Genomic DNA, 27,623 nt, shown 5'->3' on the forward strand with positions numbered 1-27,623 from the left:
CATGAACAAACATTTTCCGACACTCTGTCGGGTTCAGTGGTACCTTAACATCGCAGCCGCGGAGTCGAGTCGGAAAACTGACGGAAGAATTGCGCGAAGTCGGAGTGCTCGGAGTACAGACCAATTCGTTCGCCTTGTCTTGTGAGTCCCTGTGTTTGTGTCTCGGACGTCTCCTGCGTCTCTTGCGTCTCTCTGCCTGTCTCCGTCGGTGGCCATCGCCGTCGGCGTGACATCAGCATCACCGCAAATGCTGTTGACACTTTGGAAGGCCATACCATACCCGCGTCAAGAGTCGCCTCCTTCGGCAAGCAGTCGTTGAAGCCGTTGCGGTCGCGCCAAATTGGAAAAGTAGAGCACTGAAGCCGTCCGGAGAACATCCAATGATCGCGCAGCGGTGTCGGTGTCTTTGTCTCGTGGCCTGCGCCGTTTCCGTTTCCGTGTCTGTTCCAGTTCCAGTTCCAGCTCCAGCTTCTGCTTATGCTACAGTTTTATACGCGAATTCTGTGCAATGCACATAAATTTACAGCTCGGCCAGCGGCAACGTGCTAATTAGAATACGTTAATTTTCCTGCCTGTTCTCGTGTACGTGTTCTCGTGTGCATCTGTGTGACCGTGCGCCGGAGCGCTGGAGCGCCGGGGCGGCCAGTGCAGTTTTCAGCTTGTGAAATTGGCCAAAAATTGAGCGCAGGCTGAGGCGGAGGCTGTGCAAATATTTGCCAGCGCCGAGCGCCATGCCATCGAAAGCCAAAGCCGACCAAATGAAAGCAACAAAAGCAATTATGCAAATATTGCAAAAATAACGGCAACAGTGTGTTCGAGTGCGAGTGAGATTTCATGGTGCGAGAAGAGTCCGGTCCGGTACGGTCCGGTCCGGTTCGGTTCGGTCCAGTCTGTGTCCGCGAATGTGGTTCGCCCGTTGCCAACTCGAATTCATTAGCATAAACGGAGGCGGTGCTCTGTTCCGGCTCTGGCTCTGGTTCTGGTCCTGGCCCAGAGCCCGGTTCTCATATTCTTATTCCTGTTCCTGGTCAATACATGCATATGTAGATATATACATACAGACGTACATCGCTACACATGGCGCAGCGGCAGACCCTCTGTGTCTGTGGAGTAGGGGGCGCACAATTAGCGGCAAAGTCCACAAAATCGACTAATCAAACAAATAGACGCACGAACGGCGCAGAACTCAAATTAAATTGGGGGCATTTTTTTCACGCCTCTGCTGCCGGCGACCACCAGGATGGCGCCTGCGTTGCTTTGGCCCTGCTTTATCGCTCACGTCGGGTTGGGGCTGGCTGAAAGGCTGGATGTTGGGGAATGGTTTATGGGGTATGGGGTATGGGCTCTGGTCTGGCCGCAGCATTCGCAATATACGCCTAATCTATTTTCATCGCTTGACTTACTTTAATCTAGATGCTGCCCTCGGAGAAGAACAAGATTGAGGCAGCATAGCATAGAATAGCAGGCAAAGTCAGCTGGATGTCAGAGGTAAAATCCTGCCGCCACCATCTCTCCCTCCGAACACAGTGCAGTCAGTTCTGGTTGGGAATGGTGATTGCGTCTGAGTGGGGACCGAGGACCATGTGACCGGCGTCCGCATCAGCTCGAGGCTTTGCATTTTCCGTCGTGAAATTAAAAGTAATTTTTAAGGATTTATCTGGGATTTGCCGCATCATCGTCGACCATCCTGACTGTGCAGAAGCATTTTTTGGTTTCAGATTCGGATTATAAATTGATATTAATACGCGTAATTTACATTTCTGCCACTTACATCGACGGCAGGCAGCAGGGACAACCGCAGCCTCCGCCTCGGGCTCTGTCTCAGACGCCTCCTTCGCTTCTGTGCCGCTCGGAGCACTCTCAGTCTTGTCATCTCTGTCTCTGTCATCCCCCAGCCAGCCCCATATCTCCCAACACCAAATCCGCAGCCGGGTTTGTCGGAAACTTCAGTTTCGCGTTGCGCATGTAATTAAATTATCGCAAGCTTATCGTGCTAGATGAGATAGAAGACGTGGCAAGTGGGAGTGGGTCGCCACTAACCCAAAAATGGCGGAATATTCGCAATAGCGGAATCTCAATTCGAGTTAATTACTCGGATAGAGCCCCAGCAACTTTAAGTTAATTATTACACGCCGCCTCATGCTAACTTTTTCCTTTGCTAGCGCTCCTGACCGTGTAAGTGCACATTCTTGAGCTCAGCCAGAGGCAACGGATGACAGGAAGGCAGGAAGGAACCAGCCAGCTGCCAACAACAATCTAGAAGAGCTTTTGTCTACTCTGAAGGGGTCTGAAAGGCCAGGAGAGAACTCTCTTTCAAGGAACGAAAGAAACGGAAAAAACACAAAGAACTGATGGGCCCTATTCAATTATTCAAAATGGCTGCAACAATAGATAAGAACTTTTAATAGCATCAAGCTGGATAAACGAGTGCGAGTGCGAGTATGTGCATATGAATGTGACTGTGAATGTGAATGAGTGGGAAACCACCTCTCCAGCTCTTTGTAGGCATGAGCCGAGCGTGCAAGCTTGTAATACCGAGCGGGAGAATACTCGCATCATAAGCGTATCTAGCGTGCTCGGAGGCATTCATTTGAATAGCCTCTTTAGAGATCGGCTCTTCTTTTTCGACTGTGAAGGAATTTGAGTACAATTTTCATATCATACAACTACAAGCATTGAGTGGACTTTATGCGAATCTATTCGTACCAAGCACTAACATAGTACATACATATGTACTCACGAGTACCAATGAGCATGGCATGTGTAAATTTAGATCGAAAGTCTCTCGAGAAGCGTCGCAAGACGAAAATAATTGTCTTTTGCATAAATGGCACCTGATTCCGCTACACATACAATAATACATATATAGAATTTAGAATTTAGAATTCATTTATATGTCTCTTCATCCGAGGAACCTGTCTCGCACAGCCTTCGGATGCAGGCTTGTATCTATCAATATTGGTTTCAATGAAAACTCCTCTTCCCGGCCTCCTAATAGGGTTCTGCGGTGATAGTTTATATAGGAATGTGGAAAATATTCAGAGAGTAATTACCACAACATTTTCTGGATATACAGACAGCCAGTCAGACATGATTTATCGATTTGGCTATTGATAATGAAACAAAAAAATAGACCAATACACATTTGTGCTTCAATTACAAGGTACAAAATTATTTGTTTGCCCCTCTTGAGGAACGCCTTTTTGGCCCCGAGGACAAAAATGCGAGTATGGTGTCATAAAAGTAGCTCCCATGAGCTGACATCCAATTCGAAGTCAGCCAACCAATCAATATCCAGCCCTTTAGGAGAATCCACTGGTTCGAATAATTTGCAAGGCACACAATGGTCCGAGGCCCTCGCTGCTCAGGGTTCTCTGAGTGCGGAAGTTGGCAAATAAAAATCAATTCTGCGTTAAAATGTTTATTAACTTCAAATCGAGTTGAGAATTGAGAGTCCTTGTGATGCCCTTTTTGGTGTTTGCACACATTTTAATAAACTACAGTATTTTATAGGAACGAAAGTGTATAGTAAGCGTATTGTTTGTCGATTTTGTATGTATTTTGTACTCATATGCTCATGTACATATAAACATTCGGTTCGTATGTGCATATTTGCAGTGTTTTCAATAATTGGCCGGGCCAATGGGAACAAGTACCGTTCTCCATTGAGGTAGATTGCTACTGGGGCTTCTAACCGTTCTGGGGCTGTCGGGGGGCTTCCGTTTCCTTGCACTTCGATTCGTTTTTGCCATTTATTATTATTATTATTAAACTAAAATAAATTGGTTGATTGTTTGTTCAACAGAGTGTTGCTTTTAAGGGGCCTTCCTTCTTCGCACCCCACAGCGATTTATTGGGAAAAGGGCACGGAATTATTTGTTCCCTGGCTTCTTGAGCCCCGCAGAACACATGTTTTACTTTTGTGTTTTCGTAAGCAGTTTCTGGGTCTTACTCCCACCCACTTCCCGGAAGCTCTGGGAGGGACTGGGAGGGCGACAGTCTCCCGCCCAATCAGTCCCCGGCTCCTCGACGCCCCGCTTCCCCGCGGCCACGACGGCCGGTCTCTTTGTCTGTTTGTTTGTTTGCACATTCTTAACTGGCAATCAGGCCAAAAAAAGGGGAGTTGACGAGGCCTCGGGACTCGGGACTCGGGCCTCGGGCCTTGGGGGTGTGAGTGCGAGTGGGTCGTACTGGGGGCTTGCTGCTGAAGGGCTTTCGTGTGAGTGCGTGCGGCTGTTAAACAACTTTTGTCATTTTGCTAATTTAGTATTATTTGCCTTTGTCTACAAAGCATTGCGGGTGTTCAGGGGCCTGGAGAGGGATAATCATTGTAAACACGAATGATAAATGTTAATGCTTTTATAAGCACCTGGATCTCGAATCTTGCATCTGTAGTGTAAATGGCTCAGATGCATTTGTTATGAATTTAAACGTTATTGATACTTCCGCAACGAAATGAACAAATCCAATTATTCAAAATACATAAATATGGACTTATGCTTAGAAAGGATATCGCTCATTCCCTTGAAGACTCTCATAGTTGCTGGGCAGTGGCAGTGGTCCGCTCTGCCCGGTTCCAACGAGTAACCTGTCCTGTGACTAATTATGAGTAAATGTACTTTATGATATCGGAGATTCTTGCTCATATATTACAGCAACCCTACCTCCGCTGCCAAGTTCAGACTGTGCTATTCCTAAGATACCGTTTCCCAAAAAGCTTCATAAATGAGAGAATAATATGTGGTAAGACAAGGCCATGTCGACTACTTCGCTCTTCTCGGTTTGGCACCGTCCACCTTTTTATGTCCTTGCTGGGGAGGTCGCACTGGTCTTGACCAGATGCTTGCAACGCACAAAAAGATGATTTCCCGGGTGCATCCAGCCGCGCCCGTGTGCCTGTCTCCCCGTGTCGACGATAAGCAGTATATTCGGCAGTAATTATATAAAATTATTCTACTGGATTCCTTTTGGATGCTTAGACACTTGCCGGAGTCAGCTATTTGGTTTTGGCGCTTCTCCAATTTTTCTTGAGGCATCCGGCGGCTTACCCATGTTTGCTGGCATCTTCTCCCCACTCCTTCCGCCACGGTGTATGTGTGTGTGTGTGTGTGTGTGTGTATACTTCTGACACGACTTAACTAGGTCAGGGGATTAACTTTGTTAATAATGAAACACGCAATATTGCCCCTGCATTTACGGTGTACAGATTTCGTTCCTTGAAGCTGCCTTTGTGGATGGGGATGCTTTAAAATTTCGTTGAGCTCAGCTGCAGGAAAGTGGTGACAGGAGCCAGGGACGATCCAAGGGTTGCTGCTGGTACACTGCGCTCCGTGCTCTGATTTTGCTCGTAACGCAGAGTTTTCGAGTCTCGCGTGGCTGGCATGGAATCTCCTGAATTATTTATGACAATTAAGTTGTAATTTCATTTTATTGCCATCGCCAGAGCCAACATTTACCGTCCGCATCGACATCAACATTGGCGAAGGCGAAGGCGAAGGCGAAGGCGTCCTTCGGGCTCAGTTCAGGCTTTCCCTCCTCGGCATCGCCTCTGCTGGAATTTCTTTGTTCTTTCGTCATTTGCCGCAGCTGCGCAGCATCTGCAGTCCCAGCCAACCCGTTCCACACTTTCTTCTCTGGCCCCAACCAATGTTCCGTCCTCGAGCTCTCACTCTCGCTCCCCCCAAAACGCGTGTGTGTTCCACCGCTTAAATCGTAAATTGGAAAATATGTGTTTCTTTTTTCATTCTCTCCTGCCACGGACACAAAGTTTTTACAGTTTCACTTACTCCTCTCCACCCTTCTTGATTCGCGGATATGCGTTTGAATGTTTCCAGTATACGTAAATACATACGAGTATGTACATATATATTATTAGGCACTCCATTATCGTAGTATTTTTCCCATGACAGGGAACTTAAAATTGCGGTCGTTGAATCCTTAGAGATTCACGCAATGATCTGAATATGACCAGCTACCATGCTCAGATCGTGCAGTAAACGATCAGTTTTAATTTATTTTACATAATATCTAGAAGCAGAATCTGTTATCTTCGGTAATGCTGAAGTAAAAAAGTATATACAACTCAACCATTTCCATTATTCAGATTATCACTAATATGCGAATATGTAATAGGCATTCACATGCATTCACTGTAGCGGCGGTTATATTTTTCTGATGACTTAAGGAAAAAGGAAAAGTTTCTTACGAAAGTTCAGTCTGGCGGTGTCTCACTAATGAAGGGAATCCCTTTTGACAAATGAAACGGCTTTGTATTAATTTAGCAATTTTTTTAGTGTTTACTTGAGTGTCATAGATTATATTTTTGTCAAATTTTTGGAGTGTAATTACCGTTAAAAAAAAGATAAGAAATATATTTATGCTCTTTTTTTCTCTGTGGAATTTTCCTATTGAATTTGTGGTACTTGAGAGGAGGGGCATAACGACTTGAGGTTGGTCAGCCGGAACCTTCCGCACCGGCCTTTCAACCGATGAGACGGTGGCTCTCAGCGCAACTGAATCTGGGCGACATTTAATATTCCACATGTACACATCCATAGAGCACATACTTCGAGAATTACCCGAACGCTCATCAATTATTTAGGGATATGGACGTCCTTCGCCGTTGGCCGTTTGTTATTTTGGACCGGGACTGGCGCATGTGTTAGACATTATTTAATAACAAATTCTACTTACCAGAGAAAGTTGGAAGAGATTCGCTAACCAAATTACTCAAAGTGTCCTAACTTTGGCGCGGCGTCTTGTCAAGGTTTTATTTCGGAGGTCCGATCCGCTCTGGACCTTTCGCCCCTGCCGACCTTCGAAGGCACAATTCAATTGGCCTACAGATGGTCCTCGGTCCCCGACTTGCGCTGCGGCGAAAGCGCCAGCTGCTGACTTCCTAAGTCGCGGAGGCATTGCACTGTCAAAAGTTTTTGACACGTACAACGACTAAAGTTTTCAGCGGTGGCCCGAACATAAATAAACACGTTCGTGTCCGTGTCCCTGTCCGTGTCCCTGTCTCTGTCCGTTTCCCGGGCCAAAGACCGGGCACAGAACCGTGGTCGAGTCCGAAACGTGACCAGCGACCAAGTGGAGACTGAGCCGCAGCTTGTTTGTCCGATCCGTTCTTCGGCGTGGCTAGGCCGTAAATTTTTCAACAAGTTTTTATTATGCTTCCGTGTCCTTGCAATAAAGCACAAATACGAGAACGCACACCCAACACCAGCCAGCTTCATCTTGCTTTATTTATTTAATGAAACGTATAGTAGGTATACCTATTGCTACGTATGGACATACCTACATACGAGTGTGTGCGGCTGGGAACAATTTATTGCGCAGGGACTTGCACATTTATCCTGCAGAAATGTTGCCAAATTATTGAGCTAATAAATATTTACCGTACTAGCCGTCCAACTGGCCTCTGACGCCCCCATTTCGGCCATTCATATCATCACCGCCTCCCTCCCGCCCGATGCCCGATGCTTCACGCGCCGAAAGGGTTGGCTTCCGTTGAGCCATATCTTTGATAACTTTGATTTTTCTCTCTGACAGCTGCGCCTGATCTTTTTGCGTACATTTATCTTTTCGGCTATCAGGCGGGGCCTTGGCCTGGGCCCGCCCTCAAGACCATCAATCAAAGAATTCTCGTATACATACATACATATGTACTCAATTCCTTGCTATTTCGGAGGGCACATGGCGATGAATGGTATACTATATACGGATATGAATACAGATGTCAAAAATATTTGAAGTTCTCAATTCTCCCAACTGTCCAGGTTCCAAAAACATGCAGCACTTTTGCAAGAAGTAGGTGGATCCTTGGCGAACCTTGGCGCCAGAAATGGTTTGACACAAACAAATTACCGTCGAGGTGATATTTTCGTTTTAAAATAAATGAGTGCGGCCTGCCGAATATAGTATATAATAAATTGGCCTCTGATACCCTCCGTACCCGCTGAAAGAGTATAAAGGCAAACAAATGTAGTCAAATTCAGGCCTGATGGACAGTTGGCCGCAAACCGCAGATTGGCAAATTTCAATATGATTTCAATTTTCCACCAAATTAAACTGAGCACAAAAGTTGAGAAAATTATGGACGCAGCTTTCCGCTTAAATAAATTCAGACAAATACGAGTACTCGTGCCGTTTAGCAAATCCGCAAATGAAACTCAACTTGATAATGCTGAAAAACGAACAGGGGCGTTCGACCATCTCCATCTCCATCTCATCTCCAAGCCTGCCCCACATCAGTGTTGTGTTCGAGTGAGCATTCGATTGCAGTTCGATGAGCTTCGAGCTGGCTCTCGACCTCGCCTTTGTGGCTGCCACTAGAACTGGAGCTGCTGCCGGGGCTGGAGGGGGCTCCGCACTCTCAATCATAAGGCTCCAGCTTCAAAGAGGATACAACTCCCACGAGGGCTCTTTACACCGATTAAAGGGAGGCCAAAATATTCTTGCATATTAATTTCTGTGGGAAATGAAAACCAGCAGAGCCATAACCAAGCTCCGCAAAAAAGTTCATCACTATGAGGGACAGCGGCAACGACAACGCAGCCAAAGCTCTAAAACGTCTGAAGGAAGTATCCCACAGATAGATGGCAGCCCCAAGTCGAGCTTCGAGCTGCACTGGAGCCATAATGGTGTCATTGCTGGCAGTGCTGCATTGGTGCCCGGCACGGGTACGGGTACGGGTACGGGTACCCCATTGGGAAGGCGGAGCATTTGGGGCTAGCCAGGGCATTTGCTTACCAGCTCCATCAGGGGCTGTGGGAACGAGAAGAAGTGCTTTCCGCACAGTTTGCAAAATATGAAGTTTGCCTTTGAAAGTTTGCGGTTTTGGCTTTCTTGCAAGCAAGCGAACAATAAGGAAACGCTAAGAAATACATTAGGCCAACCTAGAGGAGCCTTTTCCAGCAAAGGAGGACAGCGTACTCATGACTGTGAGTGAGTTCTTGCGCTGGCTGTGTGCATGGACTACATACATATATACATTCGTATGTATGTACATAGACGCATGTATACATATTTGTGTACTCGTTCGTATTCGACACCATACGTTTTTGAGAGCTTGAGTGAGGCTGGCGTGCATAGAACTTGAAGGATACCAAGGATTATTTGGTGTCCGCACGCATTATACTCGTCCCTCCGTACTTTTGTTTGCCTTTCATCAGTTCATCCGTCGGAATACAACCCTATCCGGACTATCAGAAAGTGTCCGTTAATGAATGTTTGGGCAAACTTGTGGCACCCTTGACTGACGTTACAACCTCAAAGCTGGCCAACCCAAAGGATACTTCCTCTTTTGTATTTTGGATCTGTGTGCGTGGGTTTACTCGTAAACTGTCCCATTACTCACCGTCATATCGGTCGGACTCTGACCAGGTGCCCCTCTGGCTGTGTTATTACATAAATGTTTAAATTTCATGGCTAAACGACCACGATTGATACTTTTTGTGTACTTTTAATCTAACGGAACCGCATGGGGATCTCTGCTCGACAATCTATTCACGGTAGATGAAGACATGTATGAAAAGACCCCATTTTCCTTAAACCAAATTCAAAAAGAAAAAAAAAACATCGTTTGATTTTACCAAAAGTATTTAATATGGTAAAAATATATTGCCCATTGCTGGAATGAGGAGATGTTTTTAAAGCTGAGATATAAAAGAGTATGATAGGAGGAGTCTGCACACTAAAGTCTAGTGTCTCATCTAGTCTCTGACGACTAGCGAGACGGACGGACAAACATGGCTATTGATTATGATCGGAAACGACTCCTTCTGGCTGATAAATACATTTAGCCGAGTTTAATACTCAAAAAGTCGTATGAGTATGCTTCCCAAGGAAGAAATATCTAGTTTGTTTCTGTTCGATTGGGTCTTGCTAAGGGTAGATGGAGTTTTAGGTTGAGTCCAATTCACCTACATATATATGTACATAAATATATATAAAATCTGGCTCTCATTAAGTCTAATGATGCATTTAGCTCCTATGTAACTGTTGCGCAATCCAACTAGGCTTCTCAGCTGATCGACTGATTCTATAAAGGATGATTAAATCTAATGTTCCCCAGATAAACGAAAGTCCTTTCCTGGTTTTCATTCCCCGCTTAGCTGCCACGAGGAATGCGCTGCAGGCGCTTTCTACTATAATTACGTACTCGAACATAAAGACACAAGACATGTTCAAGCCAATCAGAGGCTTAAGCAATTCAACCTGAACTGCACAATTCAGTGACAATACTAAGCTTCGGGTGCGGCCGAAGGCGAGGCCACGGCTACTGGCGGGGATTATTCCGATAATCCCCGTCAAAGCTGTGGTACGATGTACGATGTGCACACGTATGTGTGTATGCGTATGTGCATGTGTGTGTTTATGTACGTACTGTATGGGCGTAAGGACGGAGCGGATTTGCGGAGAAAAGAGTGTAGTCAAAAGGCATTGAATTGTTAACCGAACTAATTAAATGTGATTTCAGTGGCAAATTTGCTTCAATTTAAAATTAATTTGAAATTCAATAAACAACATCAAACCCAATTAAGACGCCGAGTGAAATTGGAAAAGCAAATAATGCCATAATTTCCAGCATCGTTAAGCAAATAAAAAGCGATGGAAGCGAGCTCCAGCGAATATGTACATATTTTTTAATCTTTTTTCAAATAATCGAGTTAACAGCGTCGCGTAATGAATTGTTTGCGCGAGTGTGCGTACACTCGAAAATATAAATTAATAGAAGTGCAAAAACAAAGGCAAAACAAGTGCAAAAAGCGAGTGTGAAATATAATTAATTGTTTTGCTTTCAGTGAAAAAACGACCACCGCAAAAAAGTAAAGATAATACAAATAAAGTGAATAGCAGAAAACAGAAAGCAAAAAGTGAAAAATAAGGAAAAAAAAGACTCAGAGAACACGGAGTAAAGGCTACCACCCCCACATAGGCGCCCATTCACGAATTCCGACCAGTGCAATATAATCGTCCTCGTACATTCACATCCACACACACATACATATGTATACAGAATCCACTTGCTACTGAGGTCCCCTCGGTGGCGTCGACTGTGAGAATGGACATGAGCAGAAGCATCGGCAGTTGCTATCATATCGCACTCGACGCTTGGCCGCTGACGATGGCCATAAATATGAAAATTCAAAATACACACATAAATGGCCAAATCTGAGGGTGCACAATAAAAGCGGCCATAAAGAACATCAAATCAGCAGCAGACGCTACACAGCGATAGCGTTGCCCATACGTCGAGCACGAGGCGCCGACAACAGCAACAGCACCAACAACAACAACAACAACAGCACCAATAACAGGGGCAGCAGCAACTGTGGCCGGTGGCAATGGCCAAGCTGGCACAGCATCTAAAGGAGCTGGGAGCCCGAGCCCCAGCCCCAGCCCGAGCTCCAGCATCATCACCAGCCCCCCCGCCACAGATCGAGCAAGACCGCTCTGGACCTCCCCGTTGGCGGCACGTGCAGTTGGTCTGCTCCTGCCCGTGCTCCTGGAACCATGTTTGGAGCAGGACAGCCCTGTTCCTGGCTGCTGTGTGCCTGCTGACGCGGCCCGTCATGCCGGAAGTTATTTATCGAGTTGATCCTTTGGGTAAACGCTTTGTTTTATTTCTCTCCTTTTTTCCACATTTCAGCTACAGCTCTCACAAAAGCGTCGGCATCATGCAAACATACAAATTTACGCTCGTTCTGCGTTCTATCTGCGGCGGTCCTTGCCCCCACTGTCATTCCCGAGTCCTGCGGCGCTTTTTAGCTAAAAATAAGTAAGAGATGCAGGGGTCTTTGGCCGATGCCGCTGCCGTTGCCGTTGCCAGTGCCACCCAAACTTACATAGCTCCGTGGGGCACAAAGCCTCCTCGTCTGCGCCTCGGGTTTTCGACCCAGTGGGCGCACTGCCGGCTCATTGGGTTCTGTTCTGGCAAATATTTATGTATAAATCATAATTAAGCGCAAATATCCACTCAAAGTGGTGTCCAGCTGCCGTTGCCCCTATCTTCCCTTCCCGATCCCCTCCGCGGTATGTCTCTGTCCTCCCCGTGGTACCCGTTTTCAGCTCCTGGTAGCGAAATGAACTCATGCGGCTAAAGTTTTCCGGTGCAGATCTGAATGTGAGAGCCACCAAATATTTATGAATGTTCTCCATTAATGATTTATTGGGGAGTCCAAACAAACAATCATAAATTAAACAAGATTAATTAACTGGACAGCGGAATCGGAGAGCAGAGTGTATGTTCATTTAGACACTCGAAAAGTTATGAGCTTGATTGTCATATACTACTCGTGGCACGAATATGTTTTTAACTTCATCTTGGAGTCAATTTGCCGTCTATTTAATTCACACTACTCGCCTTTCCTAGATTTTCGTATGCTACAAAATATGGCTAAAATTAAAAGCAATATCTGATGTTGCCACCACAATTCGCTCTTGACCTTTGTCTGTTGTTACGCAGCCAGATAGACACATCTAGAGCAGCTCGGACATTTATGCTGATCTCTAATACTTTGTACTTTCCCTATTTTCGAAAGAATACTCGAACTTTCGGATATACTCAGAACACTCTGCCTGCTGTAACTATGTACCAATAAGCGCAATTTTAACTAGGGTCAATGGTAATTGAATCAGATCACTGATTCACTGATAATCCAATGAGTGGCGAAGTAACAGATTTGGAGATTGGAATTACCAGCCAGTTTACAAAGTCACTTCTTTTCAGATGCGCTCCGATTTTCGTCTTGGCGTTTACGTGGAGACACTGAAAAGAAAGGTCCTTGTCGTTTTGCGGCTTTCACACGGCGCTGTCAAGGGCTTGGCATGTGCTCTAGACTCCCACTTAAGGCGACAGAGCTGTGAACATACGCGTGACTCTGACGGCCAAAACATCGCCTGAATGGATGCGAATTTATCCTGGACACTTTAGAGGGCCCCTTGCCTCCATTACCCACTGGCATTACCCACTCCAGCAGTGCCATCAATATTGTTGCTGTAACATATTTTTCTTTTATACGTTTACATTTTGCGAATTCCACTCGCTGGTGTTCAGATGTAATATGCTTTAGGACGGTACGAAGACTTCTTCGTCTTGTGCTACAACCAGCTAACCGGCATTACAGGGAGCGGTGGGTACTCAAAGATTATAAGGATATTCTACTTTGTGGATGTGGATATGATCTTGATCAGCATCAAAAGCAGAATCATACAATGACCATATCTTCAGAATCGTCACGTAGAGAATCTCGATTAGATCTGATGATTATTACAGCCAGAATGAACAAATGAAGCAATTCACACACTCTTCCTCACCCAGTGTGCACCTTCCTGAGAAGGGAGATAGATGTAGTGAAATAAATTAGCGGTCGAGATTCCACTCATTTTCTCTACTTTTCCCCATCGCTCACGACAAAAATTTAAAGAGATCGCGGTCTGCCTTGATTGTTCTACCGAAATTCCCCCTCCCTACATTAACCAACAAATTAATCTATCCATTTTGGGAAAAGCGAAACCAAAAAGCAGAAAAAGAGCATGCAGCAGTCATCGGCGCTTACTTATAATTACGTATAACTTAAGTTGTACGTATAGGATACATAAATCATTGGATATACATATGTAATGTACATATACATGTATGTAATATACTGACTGATCGCCAGGAGGCAAGTCGAAAAAGAAATCGACAGGATAGAAGCTCGGTGCACTAACCCACTTCGTTAATACTGCAAGCACTCCAAGGCACACCGCATTGAACCAATAAAAGATACAAATATCCTCGTATGTAGTCAGAACATGTGTACATGTACTAGAACATTTCTGTTGGGCATTGCTTAAAGGTTGTGCTTTTATTTCCGATGCAATTGTGTCCATCCTTTATCCGCACATTACACTATTTGTACTTCATTTTGTACACATATATAGGTACACAGGATCTGACTCACAAATATACAAGAGCGTTTAATATCACAGGTTCAGATATTATCTACCGTTCTATTAAAATTTGACGGTATCCGATAATTATTACATTACGATTAAGGAAAACTCTCTAATATTTATAGCCTTGGCGGTGCAAACTAATTCGTACTTTTGTCTGGATAGTTCGTGGCTATCTTACAGTCGGATTGGCATCTATAGCGTACTCGGACCGATTCCCCGCCATATGTATACGTATATATAAATATACGGGTAGTCGATCCATTTTACGTAACACCACAACCACACATGTGTGCAGAAATATATCGGACAAAATGACCCATTCAAAAATTGCTCAGATTGTCTTGTCTCGGTCTCCGCATTATCTTCTTAAAGGCTCTCTACATATCGGCTATATACCCATGTACGAGAGTGCTTAGGATGTAGCCATATCTGTCTGTAGCAGCCATCTGTCTGTAAATACGTGTCTATACAGACATATAGATATACAATGGAAATTCTTTGGTGGATGATGGGATAAGGGGATGGGGGATTGTTGATGGTGCTGCGGCTGCTTTTGCGAATGGATTTTCAACACACTGCTCGCAGTATTCTATTGTAGTTCACATCGAAAAATGGATCTGTACAATAGCAGTGCTATACATACTCGTGCATATACGAGTATCGTAAGTGTACACACATCTGCGTTCAGATATTGGTATGTACTACTTAATGCTCGTGCCATGTGCGCGTACATATTTTACTTCAGCTCGCGCTTTCCGCTAGGCGGTCCTGGTCCTACGTCCGTCCCTGACATCATCCGCGTGGGCGGCCCATGTGCGTTGTTTGATGAAGAAGCCGACACTCAGAAGCACCTACCCAGAAGTTGAATAATGAAGTCAGAGGCGCTAGGAAGCGTTGAGGACAAGGCCAAGAACACCACACCACTCACTTTCCCATGCTTTACCAGTGCTAGGAGCTAGTGGCTGCGAGGAAAGCACAATAAACTGAAACAAATACCAGCCATTTCCTATACCCTGTACTCTCTGAGCCCGTGGGCTGTGCTGGGCTTCCGAAAATCTGCGCAGCAGACCAAACGGCTGGACATCTCATGTATCGATTAAAAACTTAACCACAGTCTAACGGATTTCGGATGGGCTTTGCAGATTGTTGGCACTAGTGCCGGGTATTTTGTAGCCGCGCAATTTCAGCTTCTGTCATTCTATCTTGTTTACACTGCTGTCAAGCGCCACGAAAGAATATTCGGAAATAATTTCACATGAAATTGAATGTCTGAATTTGCTTAGGTGTCAAGTGTCAGTTCAGTTGAAGGCGGAACGGAACGACTGCACAGTGGAAATCGAATTTTCTTTGCTTCTGCTTCCTCACCGCGCAACTCCAGTGCCACCGCACTCGTTTCGTTCCTTTATTTCTGTATACTCTTGAGCTATTCATGATAGTACATAAATCGGTGAAAGTAAAGACTTCCCTTCTAGGTTTACTTTTTTCACATGAATGTGAAATATACTCGCATATCCTACATTCTTTGATTCAGTAATCTTCAAATAGTGTATGCTTAAGATTGAAGTTTGTGGACTTGTTGACTCCCAAATTGTGTTTTCTTTTGATTATATGTATGGGTTTTTTAGTATCATCTAATAAGTTTCAATTCTTTGTCATTGCTTGTTTTCAGCTCTCCTGGCCGCCACCTTGAGAACGTACCAGCGCGCAGGATGCGACTCGGAGCAGCTGTCACTCAGTTGTCCACGCGGCACCAGCATTTCTATCGAGCTGGCTCAGTACGGACGGGCGGGAGGTAAGTCGGGGCACGTGCGGAAGAGGCAGTCCTGCAGACGGCAGTGGACTGGACAAGGAGTGGACGGGCCGGACTCGTCCTGGCAGCAATGTCTCAATTGATTGATTGCTGGCCAAAGTTTGTCCGTTACACGCGTCGATTGTGCGCATTGTGTTGTACTGGGAATGGGAACGGGAACGGGAAAATGGACGTGTCTGTGTCCCTCTGCGCTGGCACACAAAATGGGCAGCTTTGGAGATGTATTATTCCACCACTACCATGTCCCTCGAACATGGGCCAAACAACAACGAGCCGGCCCATACACACGCCCATATCAAGTATCGGGCGATCGTATGTGAAGTAAATATAGAAAGGTTGGGCTCTTGGACTCTTGGACTCTTGGGCTCTTGTGGTCAGGGGGGACGCTTCGACGAAGCTTTTGCATTGAATGCTCCTATTATGGTACTTGTGTCCACTTGGCATGTGTCACTCCAGCCCACTCGTCCCACTCTTGTCTCCCTTTCCCTTGGCGTACTCGTACACCTGCCTTCTCCACTTAAAAGCATTCCGAAATCGTCCACGACACGTTCACAAAAACAAAATTCCGCTCTCGTCCACTTGAACAGATTTAACCGACCACAGCCTGTGTCCACCCGTTTCGCAAGAGGACCTCACCACGACCGGAAGTGCCGGCGATGCTGTCATCCACAGTGGAACAGAAATCGAAGTCAAACCGCCGGAAGCGTGTACAGTAAGCGGATTACAGGTAAGCAGAATCAGTATAATTGCAATTCCATCATCGTCGCACTCATCATCGAGGCTGAAAGCAGGCATGGCAGGAGGAGACGCAACGCGACGCGACGGAAGCATGGCCAGTATTGACCGCACTGCGGCACAGGGTTGTCCTTGGTGTATGATGCAGCCGCTTCGGGATGAGGATGGTCAGCGTAGCTGGTTGCCACTTGACAGCGGATCGCCTTACCCTTGTGCCCAATTTTATTTTCCCATTTTCCGCATGGCATTCAAAGACATTCTCACACGTATCCCATAAAAAGACCACTCGCACATGTGGAGACAGCCTAAATAAATCAGCGAAGTAGAACGATGCCATAAAAACAGCAATAATTCATAATAAAAATCGATTCGATTCACTTTGGCCAATGCGAAGGGATAAATCATTTGTTCTCGTATGAGCAATTGTGGATTGGAGCCCACTCTAGGGCCTGCTCCTCGAAGGCATGGCCTAAGCCCAACCAACTATTGAAAATAATTATAAAATGCTCTCTTATATCCGAACGAGTCGGCCAATGACTTCATTTGACTTTTTGATAATATACAAGCATTTAACTACCATACGAGTGTTCCCCGTTCCTCGTCTTTGTCTGTGGTGCCAGTATCAGTGTCAGTGCAGTCGATGTCGTGGTTAGTTTCACATCTAAGCATATCCCATATCCCACTGATTAATGTGTGTGCCGCTCGCCCTTGTTGCGCTTCATTAGGCACATCAATTTGAAGTTAGTCAATGTCGCTCCCAATGTCTGAGTGTGTCGTTGTATCGCATGTGGGATGTGTGGCTAAGTGCTGCGAGAAAGCAGATCCAACGACAAATCCTAAAGAAGACGATCCAATTTGAGAGGAGCAGAGGCATTTACACTATAGTCCCGGAGGGTGCATAACCCGGAACCAAAGTTCTACGGTTGACGGCCAAATAACAAAGCCTTAGCAACAGCTTATGCATACCATCCCGAGCACAGCAGGCTCCACGTTTCATTGAAGGGAGATGTGCTACAGACAGAGGAATGGCTGGAGCACATATCATTCTTCTCAAACAAACCAAAACAAGCAAACAAATTATTAGCCCAGGTTTTGTCTTGACAATGACACAATAGTTATTGGTTTTGGTAGTTATGTTTGTATGTATATTGTGCACCCCCAAAAATCGACCTAATTTATTCGAGTTACAGGAAGTTTAGCACTGCCCTTTCCTCGCCTCTCTTTCCTGCATAGACCTAACCGGAAACATTTCAATTATCCGGAATGATTAGTATTGATATGGCAAAACTCCGTGTGCCCTTGTGGGTTCATCATATTCTGACTAACGCAAAGCAATATGATGAATAGGCATATGAATCTCGGACGATTAAAACAAATTACATCAACGAAAATGATCGGCTTCCTTCTGTGGCAAAGGTGCTATCCGCCACCTCTCTAATTACACATTTATCGCCGACTAAGGCAATTATTTTTACATACGTACATCAGTTACAGTCCAATTTAGAGAAAATGGAGAAATATTCAATTACCATTTGCTGCCACAGTACTTAATGTATTTTCATCGCCAGATTATTCGATTATGTAACAGGGAGAGTATCATTTCATCTCAGTATCAGCTGGATTCGTATCGCATAAAATATTGTTTAATCTCTGAGCCTCGCTTTAGTTCGCTGGGAGTGCAAGGATTTACGAGCGTGCTCTCAAACCGTTGCCTTGGCTCCGCTCCAAGAATGCCTCCGGAACCCCCATCCCTGCCACCAGCACCGACGTATTGGGACAGATGTGCCCAATGCACGAACATTGGTATCCCAATCGAATCCGCCTGCAATACCTTCCGCCCTGTCATACATCTCTTCTCATGCTGTTCTGTCTGGTTTCTTACAGTACGCCCTCCTGCAGACGGTGGTCGATGCCTGCCAGAAAAAACGGCACTGCAAGTTTGCCGCGAATTCCAAAACGCACTCTAGTGGAGATCCCTGTTCGGGCATACGGAAATTCGTCGAGATTGCCTACAAATGCCGTCCATGTAAGTATTACAGCTTCTATCTAGTCAGCACCGGGCTGAGGCCCAAACAATACTACTACTCGTCGTAGTCCTAGCCAAGTAAGAGCTCTGTGTGGGCGTGTGCTGGGTGTGTGCATATGCACATTCCTTTACGGATGCAATCGATTGGAATATGTCGAGTGAGGCGCAGGACTTGCCAGGCTGCAGACACCGTCCTCGTCCGTCCTCGCCGACAACATACATGAAATATACTATTTGCTGTGCGATAAGATAAATATTTGCCTGCTGCAAAAGTGGCAAATATCAATTTAAGTTTTTAAGCAAACAAACAAATTTACGTCGGCTGAAACAGATGAACAATATGGCAGTGGTGTCGTTAAATTGGGGGCAAACGAAACCTTCGGCAACATTCTATAAATCGGATTTATCATTTACAGATCACTCAAATATTTAAATACCTAGAGCACGTACAAATTTGGAAATGGTTGGTAGAGGGTTTAATTCGATTTATCCACGTCATGTCCATGGCAATCCTTTCGTTTGTTTGTTCGAAGCTGCGAGTATTTGTATACTTCTCCATACGAATCTATATTTTTAAGAATTGATTTGTCTGTTTCAGCGATTCAGACAGTACTCACACAATATAATGTCAATGTATTTAACGCGAGAATATGCCATACTGGGACTATCTTGTGTTATATTGTATTACGACATTTTGGGAGACGCTTTCTAGACATTTAAGGCTTAAATTAAATTTTTTAAATCACATAAATCTGTTAGCAGGCATCCTTTGGTCGGATATCGTTCCCTAGTTAATGCTGGTTTTATTGGAAAGGACTGCTAGGTGTGGAGAGAGCAAGAGGGAGAGAATTGTCTTCGGGTGGCCGTGGCCACTGGCTGCAATAATCCTGGCTTCTGGACTTTCCGATTTGATTATGCTGAGAGCATAATGAGCGATGCAGCTGCGCTCGTTAACAATAGTTGTGTAAACTTTTTGCTAAACTATTTGCATAGTTTGGCGCAGCGCATTTGAGCAACGCCGTTTGCCTTCGCCTCCGTCTCCACAGCCAAGGGGCTAATGGCCCCGATTATTTACGATGCGCTTGGCCATTCGCGCTTACTCACTCGGGGGCCCGGAGCATTTGGAGCGGAGGCGATAAGCGAACTGATGTGACTTGCTACCTGTCACTTGCTGCCGGCAAGTACTAGTAGACACCTGCTCCGGCCAATCCCAGGTCCTTGGCGTGGTCCGTGTGCGCGATAAACGAGCTCTTAATGCGCTCCACAGCACGGCAAACGCATTTCCGATAAATGCAGATGTCCTTTGGATGCTGTGTATTCGACTTTGTGTACGGCTGGCCGCCGACTCCAACGCGAAGGTACTGCTTTGGAGCTAGTAAATATGTAATTCTTTAGTAATTTATGCCAGACCCGGCACCGTTTTTACTTCCTATTTATTTTCTGTGTCAAGTGAAGCAGATGTTATCTCGTTAAGAAGAGCACAAACACACCAAAGCCAGAGGGAACACAAAAAGCGCACCAGCACGGCAGTCAAATTAGAAAAGGGAAGTGCAGAACGGCCAGAAAAAAGCCACGGCCACGGCCACATGTACAAGAACGAGTACGTAGCTCTTTAGATGGCTGAGGCAGGATGGGAAGAGGACTAAGATTCAGCGGAGGGATGTGGTGGCGACAACCGTCGACCGACAAGAGAAGATCGGCATGGGGCCGCAGCGAGAGACGGGAGTAATGTAATTAAGGAGACTCTTTTTTCCTCTTTTTTCCCTAAATTGTCTGTTATCTTTTGCTCATTACGGACACCAGCGACAAGTAATAAAACTGCAAAGTACGAGTGGGAAACGTTGAAAAATAACGGCCGGGTTATGTGCGTGGAATGGAAGGGGCCGAGCCGCCTAGCTTTGGCTTTGGCTTTAGCTTTGGCTTTGGATGTTGCTACACCGTACTATGCGGATGAGGCTGATGCGGAAACTCATCCTTCGCTGCACGACCCAAGCAGCCAGAGGCAGTCAGGGGTAGCCAGAAGCAGAAGTATGGCCTTCCCACCAGCTGCCCGGCCGAAGAAGCTAGAGGAAGGGGCGTCTGGGGAGTGGTTTGTGCGGGCGGCACATTGTGGTCATAAAAAATGCCAATTTTCAACTTTTCTCACGTTTAGCCGTAATAAAACGTGTACTCTCCGAAGAACCAAGGAATCACGGCTTTCAATAGGTCGCCTACCCCGGTAGGCGGAAAGCACACGAGGGCGTGCGAGCACGTGCCCCTAAGGCCTGTGGAGAGACCAGCGAGCAAAACCTTCGGGCAGAGGCACAACCCCAACAGTTAACCAAATATTTACCAAATTTATTAAACTTTATCCCAGTCCGCTCTGTTGGCGTTGAAAGTTCCATTTGTGCGTATACATAATATACCAACACACATACCCTGAGACACAGACACTTGCTTAGGACAGCAAATGTACGCACCCCACTGGAGCGCTAGGCCTGTGCGAGACACCCGTAGCTCAGTTCATAACTTCTTATACGAATATATGAACTCTATCCCTAACTTATTGATTTCCGTAGATAGAAATGAGATAAAGAACTAGAAGTCTTTGGGGATTTATATGAACTGAAGGACTATCTAAGAAGAGTGCAATATATTTTAATTGCAATAGTTTGAAGAAAGTTATGTCCGAGAATAAGAGTCCTTAATTGACTAATCTCTGCTTCAATAATTTTTAAGGAGTACGAGTATACATTTTTTTATCCAAGGTAGGCAATACATTTTCGAACGTAATCGAGTATTCCAAAGTCGATATGCTGCTGGCCAGACTGGCAGAATTTCAATGCCTGCAGAAGTACTCGTGGTAAAGAAGATATGTATATGTATGTGGTATATGTGGGGTATATAAGTATGTACAATGTACGTTGTACGATAGTCAATAATAAGTATGCATGTATTTTGCACCTTTTATTTTAATATATTTATGGCTCATAATTTCTCCATTCCATCGATTGGAACGATGTGTATGTCGATGTCTCAGACGAATTCCGCAGCAAGGTGGCGTGCGAGAACGACAATATGCCGCTTGTGTGCAATCCGTATTCACGCATTGCTATATACAGCGCCTCCTTCGGCCACACAGAACGCGAAAGCGTACAGTGCGGGGGCCAGGGCGCTGGGGCAAGTACTGGCACTGGCACCAGCGAAGACAACGGCAAGCCGAGTAAGTAGATCTGCTGATTTCATGGTGGTGTTACGCGTGGCCTTTTGCTAAAATACTTTTCAGCTTGCCTAGTATCGTACGCCACGGAGACAGTGATGCAGATTTGCCATGGGCGTAGACGCTGCTCGGTGACCGCAGATGCTGGTACATTTGGTCGTCCCTGCAAAGCTGATGTGCGGATGTACCTAAAGGTTGTCTACACCTGCAGTAAGTACTTGACGGGTTTAAATCTTGAACGAGAATTGGGGTTTGCTTACATTTCCCCGCACTATTAGTTCCTCGCAAAGTGCTGAAGGATCGTTACGAGACTGCGCCGGAGGGCGACGAGCCACAACAGTCTGAGCTAGACATGGACCAAGATGAACTTTATGACGAAGACCAGTTCTACAAAGAGTCCGAAGCGATTCCGCCGGCCCCGAAGCTCCAAGGCGCTATTCCAAATGTTGGCATGCCGTTCGACTTCGGAAATGGTGCGCTAGGTGTCGGTACTTCCAGCACACTCCTACCACCACTTCTTTCGCGGGACGATAGTTTATTGGAAGGTAAGTCGCACAATTTTGAAGGAGTTTTGTAGAGTATTTGATTGGAAACCACATCGCTATTTAAAAAGTAAAGTACCTGAAACCTGAAAATACATCATTGATACGGATATGATGTGTTTTGGAGCATAGCTGATATAGAGACTAGAGAACTTTTCCTTTCACAGAAAGACTTGTATCATCTTTACGACTACTAGATCGGATAAAATCAGCATTAAGCCAAGACTTTGTTACTGAGATAGCAGAATCGGTAAACACGACTTCTTCAAGTGAAGAAATCGGTACAGTCGATGTCCACACCGAAGGTTCTGAATTGAGTTCAAAATCAACACCTGAACCTAACGTCGCTGATAGAAACATTATTTACCGCCGCAAATGCGTTAATGTCGATGATTGGGGCGTCATTGGACTGAACTGTACCGAGGAGGACATCGTAACCGAGCGGGTCGAGGTCATTGGTTTCTTGGTAAATTGGCTGAGCTCCTATATCCATATACGAAGTGAGTGTGGATGTCCTTCGCAACTCGCTACTACATACACACGGTTGGCTTACGTTTCGTTTTCGTTTTGGCTCGAAACCTTTTGCACGAAATGTGTAAATAATCAAACTTTTACTTCACACACATAAACATAGTCGTACTTACAAAAACACGTATACAATACGCTGGAATAAATGTATGAATGCTGAAGAATCCACAAACACTGATAGCACCTCAAAGCATTCACCACGGTAAAATCACGTCCCAACACTCTGCAGACGACCGACAACGAGTAAGTGTCCCGACCACGACTCGCTCCCTTTCACATCTGATGAAAGGCCTTACCGAATGCTGTCATAAGCAGTAAAGTCAACTCAGCAAGCTAAACATGTGGCACACAAGCTTGCATCTCCCCACCCCACGTGGAAAAGTTTTCATTTCATTTATGTCCCTTGACACAAACATACGAGTTAAAGTTCAGCCCGGCTTGCCCTATCCACTAAAACAGGCCACGCTCCGACCGTGCGGACGTGCCCGCTGGCGACTATAACTTTCAACATCATTAGCATAGTCAACTAACACTATTTGATGTGAATTTCCCAGCCTGTAGTATTTATTTGGTTCTTTTATTGGCGAGCAGAGCATCAGGAGCAATTTTACCTCTACCTAATCATATCGGTGGCGGCTGGAGTTCTCCTCTGCCTGACGCTTGTCATCGGCCGGCTCACGCTGCAGAAACGACGGGGTGAGCGGAAGAACAGCAGCTCAAGTGGCAGCGGGGTCGCCAAATCCTTTGCTGATACGCAAGGTGGCAATACAGGTGTCGGAAATGGAGGTGCAAGCAAATTTCAACAGACGACACCAGGAGAAGCCCATCTTCCAGACTCCTTCGCAGATGACATATCTGACATCGACGCCGACATCGACTTAACAGGTCCTATGCCATTGCCCAGCCTATCGTCTCGGAACGAGGTAAGTAGCTTTCTCATTCTACCCAATGAATTACTATGCTTAAATTTGCTATCTCGGCCAGTTGTCAGCGTTATTAGTTTAATCAGTATATAAGTAGTATAAACGAAATGTACAAACATATGTACCAGGCAGAAGGGCCCATTCCGCCGAATTTAATAGCACTTCGGAGCACATATATTTGTGTCTCGTCCAGTATTACATTGTTACATTGTCGTATATAGTTGCTTGAACCCTAAATAGACGGGTAACGACTGACTTCTGCGTTGTCTAGTGATACTGTTCGTGAATAATATGCTCGAGTGATGTTATGTTATTTTAGTGGACTGTATTTATTTTATTCTTGTCCGGTTCGATGTCTATTTAGTATTGAAAGAAAGAATATGTGTTTATACAGACTTTGCGTCTCTTCCATTTTCTTCTTGCTCCCTTTTCGCGATTGCTTCTTTGATTAGCGATGGACTTATGTATTTATATTTAAATAAGGGTAGTCTGCGTTCCTTAACGGGTAGAATAGTGTCAGTAGTGTTCCTACGCTCGCAGCAATCCCTCAAATCACATAATCTGCATCCGCAAAGCGAATATTTGAGTCTTGCCACATGCCACCCCAATGCTACCCATACCCCAATTAGTGTCTCGGACAGCAGTCATTGTCGGAGGTAAATAGTCATTTATAATTATGTAAATCTCATTGTGGGTGCAGTCGACCATGTGTGACGAAGTAGGAGCACAAAAGTTCAAGAAAGCCGAGCATTGCTTCTGATGAAAATTGGGAGTGAGGAGGATGCTTCGTTTTCTTACTGTTGCCAAAAGGCAAGGGCGGATGAATGCGGGAGTCAGACCATTGTGGCGGAAGGACTGGAAAAAGGGTAAAGGGAAAAGGGAAAGTGGGCACAAGTGCATTTCCTTTCCTCTTGCCATTAAATCCTTTTTCGCAAACAAAGAACCCTGGATTTTAAAGCGTTGGGAATCTACCTTACCTGCCTGCCTCCCTGCCTGCCTGCCAGGTGGAAGCATCCTTGCTCCAAATGCACGCTGCAACAATTTCTGTCCCCTTTGTTTGTTCCATGGGTACTGAGAGGAAAAGAGCAAAAACAACAGGACAGCAGGGATCCGATGCACATATACACATATATACAACCTACACATGTATGTACATATATGCAATCTTTATGTCTCGCAGTCAACACACTGTGCAGGCCATACATACCCTATATGGTATAAAAAAATCGTGTTGAACCCACTATTTGTTACAGCTGATCAATGTGATTTCAGATCTGATTCTTGATGGTGCTGAAAATACTGTCAAAAAGATCGGTTGGGACAGTCGGTTTCTGAATCATAGTTTCTCCAAGACAGGATTTTGATCAATTTATACATACATCAATAGTCGGGAATTCTTAGTTCCTTACGTTTGCTCATATACCTATACTTATACTTAATTATGCGTTCATCATCGGCCATCGTTTGAGGTAATGGCCTGATGACGATCAGGCCAAAGAGTAAAGTAGAGATAGAACTTTTTCTAGCCGTTCTACTCTAGCCGATTAGTAACGATTGGAGAACCCAGAATAGAGTAAGGGGCTGAAAGTCCACAACTGTCGCAACTGACACCAAACCGACCAAGTCATGCTAGCCAACGCCAACAGGCACTAATGAGAGCCAGCCTAACTCTATGCCCCACTCTGCTCTCCCTTTTCATGTCCATTATGGTCGCGCCGTCACCATGAACACACACAAAACACACGATGGGCATGGGCTGGCAAACAAAAGACCTACATGACATACGCACCGACGCCCAAGTGCAGCTACGCTGGTTTACCCAGCGCACTATCGCACCCTACCTCTGGAGCAACTACCGTTCTGATGGCCCCGCACTCACAGGCCAACAGTTACACTACCATGGGCCATCCTGCAACCAACGGTCCTCTGACAATGGGTGAGAGAACGTGTTAAGATACGATCAATTTACTTATTTACTTTAATTTGCGAAATTGTTACAATGTTTTTGTAGGTCCCCACTTTCTTGGACCCTCCGGACTCAGCACGGTTTCCCCAGCGTACCTAAGCGGTGCTGTCATGGTGGCTGGACATCACCACACTCTACGACGCACGTTGATACCCACCAGCATGGGAATAATGAGCTCTCCCTCACCACCACCGACTTCTATAAGTTCTGGTCATCCTCTGCCATTAACCGCCATGCCCTCAACCTCGAATAGCGGCTGCGGGGTCTACTATGATAGCACCGTACCAAGGAATCTGACCCGGGGCGTGTCTACAGAGAGCAGCGCTCAGTATTTCTATGGGTGACACTCGCTCAACCGAAAGGCTTCTTTGCCGATCGCAATTGCTGTGCGACCGTCTCACATGGGCGTGGGCTTCAACATGCTACCGCTGACGGCGACAATGGGCTCCAGGGCAAGCCCCTGTGGCGATGGCGGAGCAAGTCGCTCAGGGACTCCTACTAACAGCAACAAGCCGGACATACCAGCAATCACCGTGACTGCCTCGCCAGGGCCTGCTTCAATGGCTCTGCCAAACAAACTGCTCACACTGAAATCTCCCAGGTCCTTCGGGACCATACAGCCAGAGCAGGAGTCCCAACAATCTACAAAATCAACCAACAATAGTGAGAGTGGTCTGCAGATTTGCGCGTCCGGGCGCAGTCAGTGCTTCTAGGAACCAATATTGTCGACTCCATTTGGAGATTGCGTCGAGCTTGCGGCGGCTGTACAGGATCTATTTTATTTGTAAATATTGCCAGACTTGTTTATTCCTAAGTAATTAGCCCGTTTTGTAAGAGACTAGATCTTAATTGATTGCCAGAGTTTTTAAATTATAATTCCTGTTTAGAGGCTAACCTGTAACCTGTAACCGTTAACAAAACGAACCAACCTCTTTGGAGCAGTACGAACATAGTTACGATGCAGAGCTAGTCCTGCATGAGAGGATGTGATTACGTTTATATCGCTATCGCTATATGTATTAGGTGTAAGCACAGAATTACCAATTATCAACAATATGAGAGTACTATGTACTACCCGTTTAAAGTTTAAACATACTCGTACTTATAGATCAATGAACATTACGTGCATTCATAGTCATACTCCGCAGTATAATGCGGTTAGAAAAGTTTAACTACTTAGTGTAGAAGTTTTAAATATTTCGAGACGAAAAGCAAGATCCGATGGTTTAAGCTATGATTTTTTGATTTATCAAAAACTCGTATGTATGTCTGTAAAATGTTTGAACATGCATAGCAGACTGTAATTTTCGAAGATAGTCATAAGCCATATTCAACAGAGAAAAAGAAAATTGTAAGGTACATTAACAGGAAGAGTTTGTTAGATCCGGTACTTGTTGGTTACTGGGGGATGACTACAAGTATCAACGAGCTCAGCCCTTTTACAGATGCACAGTTACGTTCGTTTGTGCCTAATACCCATACATTGGATAAATTTACCCATTCATACCGTTAGCTTTGGATAATAGTACGAGTGCAATAGGGTAACAAAGTTGTAAGGCTCCATGTCTTTATTACCATTAAAGTACGAGTATCATATACAAAGAGAGCTAGACACTCCCACTTCCCAGCGTAGTTTAGCATAAGATCCTAGAAACTGTTAAACACTTTCGGATAACTAGCCATATAGTTAAATGAGCTGCTAGTTACTCTCAATAATGTGAATGTTACTTCCAGTCCATTAATAATCGAACAATTGTTTTCAATGCCAATGGTTCTCTAAAAGCAAATGCGCACATATTAAAAATACTTCTTCTATAGGATTAATGAGAGACCAGATTAAAACTATTTAGTGGACCCAATTTGGCAGCGTAAACCATTTTCATGTTTTACAATTATTTTTGTTTGGGGCTAAATATTGAAACAGGGTAATAAAAATATATACGTATTAAA

The 27,623-nt window shown here is 45.2% G+C and overlaps 1 protein-coding gene across 3 annotated transcripts; it reads left to right on the forward strand.

The window, feature by feature from the left end:
* Positions 1-27,623, forward strand: LOC6897790 (uncharacterized). 3 transcript variants are annotated; one of them, XM_015182594.2, is made up of 12 exons: positions 2-141; positions 10,806-11,610; positions 15,614-15,736; positions 16,342-16,481; positions 18,374-18,515; positions 21,535-21,717; positions 21,781-21,924; positions 21,993-22,259; positions 22,424-22,756; positions 23,376-23,707; positions 25,478-25,643; positions 25,719-27,623. In XM_015182594.2, the coding sequence occupies exons 2-12, from the start codon at positions 11,349-11,351 to the stop codon at positions 26,015-26,017; spliced, it is 2,391 nt and encodes a 796-aa protein (XP_015038080.2). In that variant the 5' UTR covers positions 2-141; positions 10,806-11,348; the 3' UTR covers positions 26,018-27,623. The 3 variants fall into 3 exon arrangements, with proteins under 3 accessions (XP_033237763.1, XP_015038080.2, XP_002137895.4); XM_002137859.4 differs by lacking the exon at positions 22,424-22,756; XM_033381872.1 differs by lacking the exons at positions 25,478-25,643; positions 25,719-27,623 and having other exon boundaries at positions 1-141; positions 22,424-22,722; positions 23,376-23,545.

The sequence above is a fragment of the Drosophila pseudoobscura genome, chromosome 2 (assembly GCF_009870125.1).
Source record: "Drosophila pseudoobscura strain MV-25-SWS-2005 chromosome 2, UCI_Dpse_MV25, whole genome shotgun sequence".
Classification (NCBI taxonomy): Eukaryota; Metazoa; Arthropoda; class Insecta; order Diptera; family Drosophilidae; genus Drosophila; species Drosophila pseudoobscura.